Genomic DNA, 10,783 nt, shown 5'->3' on the forward strand with positions numbered 1-10,783 from the left:
GTGTACAACTAGAGACTGCTCTGTCAGGCAAGTGGTGTAGTGTGATTTTGTGCTGTGGCTTTATGGACTGAATGCTCTAAAGGCTTATAACCCTTAAAGAACTAAATTAACGGGCTTCCCTGGTGGCTCAGTAGTAAGAATCCGCCTGCAATGCAGTAGGCCCAGGTTTGATCCTTGGATGGGGAAAATCCTCTGGAGAAGGAAATGGCAACCCTCGCCAGTATTCTTGCCTGGGAGACACCATGGACAGAAGAGCCTGGAGGATTATGGTCCATGGGGTCGCAAAACAGTCAGTCGGACACAGCTTAGCAACCAACCAACCAACAATTAAAATGACAGCTCTTCTGCTCTTTAACCTTCCACCAACAGTTCTATACCCCCAACCCTATTACCAGGATAGCAAAGCCAAAGAGAAATATAAGCCCCCTATTTCCTCTCTGGTTCGGCACTCAGAACTCAACAAGCATCCTTCCCCCAACTCTCAACAACATCTTTACCTCATCAAGTCTCCCTGCCAGTTAAAGGAAGAGAAATGTGAAATGGTCCCTCTCAAATTATCAAATTTTACTTCCTTGAGTCTTAAGTGAACTGAAACTCTGAAAATGTTTGAATTTTTATCACTTTATTGTATGTACTCAAATATTCAAATAACAGATTACAATTGACTTTTTCTCCAAAAAGAAGAGTATCTATCCGACTCTAAACAACATCCAAACCAAATCCTAAGAAAATCTAAAAGTATTTTTGAGCATTTTAATAGACAAAGTTGATTTGACCTACAATCTCAAGTAACAGAAAGTGCCTTTCAAATGTTAACTACCTCTTCCACTATCAGGTACGTGACTTTAAGTTACCTACCTATAAAACAGAAATAACATGTATATAACTAACTCAGGGATTTCCCAGGACTAAAAGATTTCATGCATATGAAGTGTTTAGAACAATGTAAGTACTCAGTAAATTATTATTTGCTATTATTACTAGCTGATATAAAGTCTGCTTATAAAAAAATTAAAACAAAATACTAAAGAATACAAAAATGTTTTAGCTCATAATCCTATGGAAATTTTACTTACCTAACTTAATAAACAATTTAATAAAAAATAGATAATAAAAAATAAATCTTTAATGAAACAATAACAATAAAAACTGTTCTAGAGGAACTTAAGTAGTAGGAAAATATGCCACAATTCTATTTTAAATCTTCAGTTCAAAAATATTAACCTTTTAGTGTTTCTGAATATGTAGTAAAAAGAAACTCTTATACAGCATCTCAAAGGTTTTGATTAATGAAGAGTCAATTTGGAGGCGGTGGGGAGGGGAGTTCAGATGTGCCAGAATATTCAAATATGGTGGGAAGTTAGCAAATGCTCTCCCTGGAGAAGGCAATGACAAAGCTAGAGGAAACAGTCAAAGCAACCATTCCAGAGCTCTGGAAACTGACAAAAAAACACAGAGCAAATGAATAAGTGGCTACTCATGAAAAACTATAGAACCAAAGGTAAGAACTGTGGGAGTTTGTGGCGTTCTTGCCTGGGGTTGTTTCCATCTTCCATCCCATCTGGGTTGCCATGGTAATCATACAAGGAAAGACAAACCTTAAAAACTAGCAGATTCACTTGCAGATGAGGCTGGCATGATTCAGATTTAAGCAGAGAAAGAGGTCCACTCCAGTGTCATCAACAACAGTAGTAATCTCAGTGCCAAACATGGCAAGAACACAGAAACAGTAGCAGCACAAAGCTGCAGTTGGCAAAGGACCAGACATTTAGCAGGAAGATCCAGAAAATGGCAGAGCTGTAACGGTTCTTATTCTTAATAAACTCTCCACCTATCCATGAAGGAAAAACCAGAGAGGGATCAAGCTATCTGCAAATCCCTGGCAAACCATGAGAGGGTGCACATGCACAGAGGAAATGCAAGAGATCCCAGAGGAAAACAAAAGCCAGAGCAACTTAAACCATGCCGGAACCTTTAAAACACACAAAGAATCATCACCATCAAGGGAGAAATAGAATGAAACACAGTGTACAAGCAAAGAACAATCACTGGCTGACCCAAGCTATGCTTACACAGGGTTAGCCAACGCCAAGCCAGGTTTAAAAATACAATAAAGATATTAGGTTGAGCAGAAATAGTAGCAGTCACACACTGCACATCAAACAGACTCCACAGATTTAGTACAGACATGTTACTAAACACACTGATAAAACTACAGCAAGAACCCTCAGGGGAAACAAATCAGAACACAGATTTGCTATATTATCCAAACTTTTCGGTTTTCAACAACAAAATTACAAGATATTCAAAGAAACAGAAAAGTGTGATGAAGCGTGAATACACAAAATGTGATATATTTATATCCACTTAATAGATATTATTCAACCATAAAATGGATTTAAGTACTGATACATGCTACATATAATACAGATGAACCTTGAAAGCACTAAGCTATGTGAAACAAGTCAGATGCAAAAGACCATGTATCGGATGGCTCCATTCATGTCCAGAATAGGCAAATCCATCAAGACAGAAAGCAGATTAGTGTTTTCTACAGGATAGGGCAAATGGTGTAGGAAGGGTGAACGCTAATGGGAATAAAGTTTCTTTGTGTGTTCAGCCGCTCAGTCGTGTCCCACTCGTTGATTTCCCATGGGCTGTAGCCCACCAGGCTCCTCTGTCCACGGGATTTTCCAGGCAAGAATACTGAAGTGGGCTGCCATTTCCTCCTCCAGGGGATCTTCCTGACGCAGGGATGGAACCTGCATCTCCTGCATAGGCAGGCAGATTCTTTACCACTGAGTCACGTGAGAAGCCTCTAAGGTTTCTTTAAAGGTAAAAGTATTAGTTGTTCAGTCGTGTCCGACTTTTTGCGACCCCATGGACTGTAGCCTTCCAGGCTCCTCTGTCCATGGGATTCTCTAGGAAAAAATACAGGAGTGGGTTGTCATTTCCTCCTCCAGGTGACCTTCCCAACTGTACATAGAGGAGACTTCATTAATGTGCATTCTTTATGGGGTGATAAAAATGTTCTGGAATTAGGTAGTAATAATGGTTGCCTAACCATGTGAATATACTAAAAAAAACACTGAACTGTACACCTTAAATGGTGAATTTTACGTTATGTGACTTGATCTCAATTTTTTTAAAAAGTACCAGATGAAAATCCTGGAGTTGAAAAGTTTAGTAACAAAATTTTTAATTTACTAGAGAAGTTCAACAATAGAGCTGAGAAAGACAAATAGTCAGTGAGCTTGAAGATCAATATAAACTATCCAATATGAAGATCATAGGGAAAAAATGAACATTATAATAAAGAGAATCAGGGAGAGCTACAGGACAATATCAAACATACCAATTTATATATAATGGTAGTACCAAACAGGAGAGGGGAAAAAAGGGCTAAAAAGTATTTGAGGAGATGAGGACAGAAAACTTCCCAAATTTGATTTTAAAAAATCAGTCTACAAATGTAAAAAGATAAACCCAAAATAAAATAAACGGAAAGAGCTCAACACCTAGTCACACAATTGAAAGACAAAGGCTAAATTCTGAAAGAAGTAATAGAAAAAGACATATGCAGTGGAGCCATAGTATAATTAACAGCTGACTTCACATAAAACACAATAAAGGACAGAAGGCAGAGGAATGATGAGTTCAAACTGCTAAAAGAAACACTGTGGGACCTCCCTGGTGGCACAGTAGATAAGAACCCACCTGCCAATGGTGAATTTTACGTTATGTGACTTAAATCTCACATAAAACTCTCACAAGCCAGGACACATGGGTCCGATCCCTGATCCAGGAAGACTGCACGTGCCGCAGGGCAACTTGAGCCTGTGCGCCACACTACTGAGCCAGCACTCTAGAGCCCTCGAGCCGCAACTACTGAGCCCACGTACTGCAACTCCTGAAGCCTGTGCACACCTAGGCCTGCGGTCCACAACAAGAAAAGCCACCGCGAGGCGAAGCCCACATACCACGATGAAGAGAGGCCCCTGCTTCCGGCAACTAGGGAAGCCCACGCAAAGCAACGAAGACCCAGCACAGTCAAAAATAAAATAAAAGAACTTTTTAAAAAAGAAACATGTCAATTGATAATTCTCTATGTCCAGCAAAAAAAGAAAGAGAAAGATAGCGCTACGTTGTGTCCAACTCTTGCAATCCCATGAACTGCAGTCTGCCAGAGTACTCTTTAAAAATGATGGGTAAAGGCACACCCTTGCAAGAGACAGTGCCGTGAGTATGACGTCCAGCATACAAGCTGAATGGACTGCTGCAGTGACCACTGCTGCTGGGACAGCTGCAACTGGTTATCTAGCTTACAAAGGATTTTAAAGATCATCACAACAAATCTAGGGGAAACCCTCTCATCCAGAAAGACAACCCCAAGGTAGTACGTGCTTTTGACATGGCAGATAAAGCTGGGTACTGATGACGCTGCTGAACGTCCAAAACAGTTCCCATTCTGTGTTGGATCTGACACAAAACACAATGAAGAAACCAGAGACAATATGGGGCCTCTGATCATTAAGAAAAAAGACACTTAAATGGATGCTTTTGATGCTGTAGACCAACTTGTCCGGGTGTTTCCTGACTCTTTAACTAGAACGACTACCACTTCTGTCAAATTCAGCTCCTCTGAGTTCTAGATGTGGTATATTGCAAACTACAGCTCTCGTATTCACCACATCTGCCTTGTATGCTAAACCACTGTATGCACAATTGTTGAAACAAAAAAAAAAGGAAAAAGGAAAAGCCAGTCTCATGCCCCAGGGGTTACTTTGGTCCTGTAAGGATCTGTTTCTTTACATTTAAAACTGACATTATTATATAGTTGTATGTCAAAGCTAACATATTAAATTATTCTTAAAATTTAAAAAAAGATGGGGGTGATAAAAACATTTCCAGATAAGGACTAGAGATTCTATTACTAGCAAATCTGCCTTACACACACAAAAGAAAACTACAGTCCTCCAAGCTGAAAGAAAAGAATAACATATGGTAATTCCAATCCACCCAGACAAATAAAGAACACCAAAAAAAAAAAGAGAAACAAGGCAAACAGAAAGACTACATATATATGTGGTCTTATTTTTTCCTCCCTTAACTTTTTAAAAAGACACTGTAACACTGTTTTGTTCTGTTTATATATGAGGTATCAGTTCAGTTCAGTCACTCAGTCCAACTCTTTGCGACCCCAAGGGCTGCAGTATGCCAGGCTTCCCTGTCTATCACCAACTCCAGAAGCTTGCTCAAACTCACGTCTATTGAGTTGGTGATGCCATCCAACCATCTCATCCACTGCCGTCCCCTTCTCCTCCCGCCTTCAATCTTTCCCAGCATTGGAGTCTTTTCCAATGAGTCAGTTCTTTGCATCAGGTGGCCAAAGTATTGGCTTCATCATCAGTCCTTCCAATGAATATTCAGGACTGATTTCCTTTAGGCAGGACTGGTTGGAGCTCCCTGCAGTCCAAAGGACTCTCAAGAGTCTTCTCCAACACCACAGTTCAAAAGCATCAATTCTTCAGTGCTCAGCTTTATTTATAGTCCAACTCTCACATCCATACATGACTACTGGAAAAACCATAGCTTTGACTAGATGGACCTTTGTTGGCAAAGTAATGTCTCCACTTTTTAATATGCTATCTATGATGATTATAATAAAAAAGGAGAAGTAGATAAAGCAAGTTTGCACCAGAAAGCTCTACGTGACTAGAATTTAGTATTCTTCTCAAGTAAATTGTCATAAATTAAAATGCATACATTAATACCTAGAGCAAACAGTAAGAATATAACTTTTAAAAGCACATACACAAGGGACTTTACTGGTGGCCAGTGGTTAAGAACCTGCCCTGCAATGCGGGGGACCTGGGTTCAAAACCTGGTGGGGGAGCTAAGACCCCACAGGAGGCAGAGCAGCTAAGCCCACGCCCATAACTGCTGAGCCTGTATGCCACAACTAAGACCTGGGGCAACCAAACAAATAAGTTTTTTTTAAATAAAAGCAAACACAGGGAAAAAAAAAGAATTTAAGTGGTACAATAAACAATACCTATTTAATACAAAAGGTGGCATAAAGTAGAAATGAAAAAACAAAAAATATGTATGACATATAACAAATAGCAAATGACAGACAAAAATTCAGTCTTATCATTAATTGAATACAAAAGGACTAAATACCACATCAACAACAGCAGTTCTCAAACTAGATTAAAAAAAAATAGGATCAAACTATATATAGCGCATGTAAGAGTACTCTTTAGATTCAATTACACAAACAGATTGAAAGCAAAATTTAAAAGAAAAGTACATGCAGACTGTAAGAAACCTAGACTGCCTATATTAAAATCACACAAAAAAGACTTCAAGACAATAAACATTACTAGAAAGAGGGACATTTCATAACATTAAGTAAATCATTTCATCAGGAAGATAGAACAATTCTAAACATACATGCACATGCCAAAAAAGGCCCAAATTAAAGTAAAACTCAACATAAAAGAAAAATAGAAAATTCAACAATAATTAGAGACTTCAATACCTCAATCTCAACAATTGCTTGAACAACTAGACAGAAAATCAGCATATCATAATGAAGACAATACTATCAACTAACTTGAATTAATATTTACTTCACCTGTATTAATAAATATAATATTCTGACAACAGAATATGTCAACATGTAACATTCTCCAGGGTAGAGCACATGCTAGGAAATAAATCATGTCTCAACAAATTTAAAAGGACTGAAATCATACAATGCATATTTTCTGATCACAACCACAAGAAAACAAAATTAGACTCCAGTAACAGATGAAACTTTAAGAAACCCACAAACATTTGGAAATTAAAGAACATACCTCCAAATAACCAATGGATCAACAGAAAAAATCATAAAAGGAATCAGAAAATACTTTAAACTGAATAAAAGTGAAAATAAAGCAAAAACTTATGAGATGAGGCTCAAACAGTGCTAAGAGGGAAATTTATAGCTGTAAATGCCTATGTCAGACAAGAAAAACCATCTCAAATCAATAACTAAAGCTTCCAATTTAAGGAATTAAAGAATCAGACAAAGATCAAACTAAATCCAAAGCATGCCAAAGGAAGGAAATATAGTTTAGAACAGAGATCAGTGAAATGAAATAGAAAAATACAGGGGAAAAAAAAATCAATGAAACCAAGTCCATCCTTTGAAACGATCAACAAAAATACTGTTAGCTAGATGGGTCAAGAAAAAATAGACACAAATCACCAAAATTATGAATGAAAAGAGAGGACATCACTACCATTCCTACAGGAGTTAGAAACATTGTAAGTGAACAGTATGAAGAAATTACAGGATTCAGATGAAAACTCCTAGTAAAACACAAGTTACCAAGCTGTATCAAGTATCAAGCAAAAAGAGAAAATTAGAATAGACCTATACAAGAAAATTAACTGAATCAGAATTTAAAATCTTCCCATATCAATTCCACTCCTAAGTATATACCTAAGAGAAACAAAAAATGTCCACACAAAAACTTATATGCCAATATTCATAACAGCATCATTCATAGTAGTCAAAGGAGACAACAACCCACATGTGCATCAACTTGATGAAGAGATAAACAAAATGTGGTATATCTATGGATCCACACAAAGGAAAACTATAATTAGTATTTAAAAATAAAGAATTAATGGATACTGGCTATAACATGGATAAACCTTTAAAGCACAATGCTAAATGAAAGAACAATTCCATTCATAATAGCATCAAAAGAATAAAACATTTTGTATTAAATCTGACAAAAGAAGTACCTTATACAGGAAAATCATAAACAATGCTGAGATAAATTAAAGAATACCTAAATAAATGGTGAGTTATTTCATGTTCACAGATTATACTAGTAAGATAACAATTCTCCCCAAATTGAACTGTATACTTAATACAATTCCAATCAAAATTTCATCAGAATTTTGTGCTCACATGGACAAACTTTTGTGCATTACATGGATGTTAAAATATTTTATGAAAATTCAAAAGAATCAAAACTGCTGTAATAACTCAGAAAAAATACAAATAAAGTGGGATAACTTATACTTTTTCATTTTAAAACTTATTATAAAGCTACAGTAATCAAGACAGTATGGCATTAGTAAAAGAACAGGCACACAGATCAACAGAAGTTTATGTTTTTAAGAAACTGCCAAACTGTTTTCCAAAGTGATTTTTACCATTTTACATTCCCCAGTAATGAAATTTTGCCATCTGCAACAACAATGCATGGGCTCAGAGGGTGTCATGTTTGGTGAAAAAAGTCAATCAGAGAAAGACAAATACTGTTTGATATCACTTATATGTGGAATCTAAAAAAGAAACTAATGAATAAAACAAAAAAGGAAACAGACTCGCAGAGAAACTAGAGGTTACAATTGGGAAGAGGGAAAAGGTGAATAGGAAAATAGAGGTACCCCTTAAGAGGTACTGCACAGCACAGGGAATATAGCCAATATTGTACAGTAACTATTAACAGGGTACAGCCTTTAAAACTGTGAATCACTATACTGTACACCTGAAACTTACATAATCTTGTAAATCAACTATAATTTTAAAATATGTACGTATGTGAAAAAAAAAACTTTGTTGTATGAGACAGATAAGATAACATGGTGAGTTTTGCTTTGTTGCTTACTTGGGAGTTAAATAACCTTGTAAGACCATATTTACTCATCTCTACATTAAGAAACTAAGCATCACTGTTATGATATTAAATCAGTATACCTCTCCCACCAAACACACTGCTTAGGATATTTCTAAGATATTTTCCAAGACCAGCTTGACTTTTCTTAAACTGCCCAATTTTTTCTTCCTCTTCTTTTGTTTCTCATTTCACACAACCCAAAAATAAGTGTCTTTCAGCAACAGTTACAATGAGGAGTTCCCAGATCCAAAAGAAACAGAATGAACAGCTTTTATTTAAGTTATTCAAAATCTACGATCTGATCTCTATATTCTTTTTTTAGCCCTTGGTATGTGTTAATTTGCGAGATTGCCTTTCATAATTTCTATAAAGCAATATTCTTCTTGCTTAATAATGCTGTCTTTTTCTATAAGAATAGATTATACAGAAACAGCTATATTTAGCAAATAGCTAATACTGTATCAATTTGATTTGGTCTTTTATCCTAAATATCTGCATTAAGTCATAAGCAGAAGCCAATTCATCATCTCAGCCCAGTTTGCAGAGTAATGAAAAATTAAGCAACAAAGTCAATCAGCAAGAATCTTATTACCACAAACTTTTCTACTATTATTTCTAAATCACAAGTTTGTAATGTCTTTCAAAAGATCAACTTCTTTCAGCAAACTAAAATAGACCATAAAAAATAAATTCCTTCTGTAGATAATATTCTTTTGTATGATCTTCAAATACCTTGCTGGCTACATGTTCTAAGAAATTACATTTATACAACTGAGTAGATTTTTAGTTAAAGAAGAGAAAAAATAATTACGGCACAATCATCTAGCTTTAATCTAGAAAGCTAAATGTAATAGAAAAATTAAGACATTAATACTGAATAAAGACACTGATGTTAACCAACAACTAGCAAAAATTCAATACATAATAAACTAGAATATTATTAGTAAAAATGATAATGAACTCAGAATGAAGGCATCTCATGTCAAGAAACTTAAAACACTAATATCCAAAGATCTCTGGTGATACAGTTTGTACTAGACTACCTCTTTTAAGTTGTACATGAACTATTTTTGTTCTATCTTTACACAAATTAGTCTAATTAGAACAAATTTAATATGGACTTACAGTGGTTTCTGTCCCCAAAAGAAGTCTATTACTGAAAGAAACTTCAAAAAGTGAAGATAACTACTGGAGTTTCATGATATTTAAACGTTTTAAAGTATTTCAATTATGATGAATTAGATAATCTCTAAGCCCTCTGCAATAATTTTCTTAAATCGGTGAATCACAAACTGTATACATTTTCACAAGAGAAACAGAAGACATGCCAGACACTGTTATTTACTATTAACTTCTAGTTATTTTACTAAATAATGAAATTTAAAAGTAAATGACATTTTGTTTGGGGAAGAAAAAAAAAAACTTAAATCTTGCTTTACTACAAATTAGAAAATAAAAACATTTAATAAGATACAAGATATTCCAGAAAGAACAGCAAACCTTGAAAAACTCTTCAAGCTGTTTGCTGTGATAGAGGGCAGGAATGTTGGCAGAGAACTGCAGCAGGTCTTCAGCACACTGTCTCCTCTCTTCAATGACGGTTTCAGCAAATCGCCCTAGAATTAAACAAGAGTCGACACTGAAGGAAAGAAAGACCAAAGCTGGTTTGCAACAGCTGAGCTTCCCAATGAGAAAGCGCTTTGCTGAGATCAGTACGCAGTCTTCTGAAGTCAAATCTAGCCTCCATAACTGGAATCACTCGTGCTCCCACCAGGGAAGAAAGAAACGTTTCTCATAGAACAGGAGGCAGAGGTGGTAACTAGCCAATAAATAGTGCTGTCATAATCTCAAGGCTGTCAATACAAAAACCTTGTCATTTAAGAAGCCGGCAATTTGAAACTAAAGTTGAAAAGAGAATTATAAAGAACTCAAATAGTTTTCTACAGTAATTTAGTACTGCAATTACTCATATCATTTTCCCTTCCCCACTCCTTTTTGATTTATAAAAGGAGTCGAAGAGAGGAAATTATGAGAACATCTGCATGGCAGTGGGGTCAAACACCTCAGCTTGAAGCAAAAAGCTTTCAAGCCAATTT

General features: G+C 36.0%; 1 protein-coding gene and 1 pseudogene across 3 annotated transcripts in view; one reads left to right on the plus strand and one right to left on the minus strand.

The window, feature by feature from the left end:
- Positions 1-10,783, minus strand: part of RPS6KC1 (ribosomal protein S6 kinase C1) — a 212,635-nt gene that overhangs the window by 150,083 nt on the left and 51,769 nt on the right. For all 3 annotated transcript variants that reach the window (XM_013970381.2, XM_018060738.1, XM_013970383.2), the window contains one exon: positions 10,188-10,303. In XM_013970381.2, coding sequence (XP_013825835.2) covers positions 10,188-10,303 — 116 coding nt within the window. The remainder of the gene's footprint in view (positions 1-10,187; positions 10,304-10,783) is intronic.
- LOC102176252 lies at positions 3,985-4,550 on the plus strand (annotated as a pseudogene).

The sequence above is a fragment of the Capra hircus genome, chromosome 16, assembly GCF_001704415.2.
Source record: "Capra hircus breed San Clemente chromosome 16, ASM170441v1, whole genome shotgun sequence".
NCBI lineage: Eukaryota > Metazoa > Chordata > Mammalia > Artiodactyla > Bovidae > Capra > Capra hircus.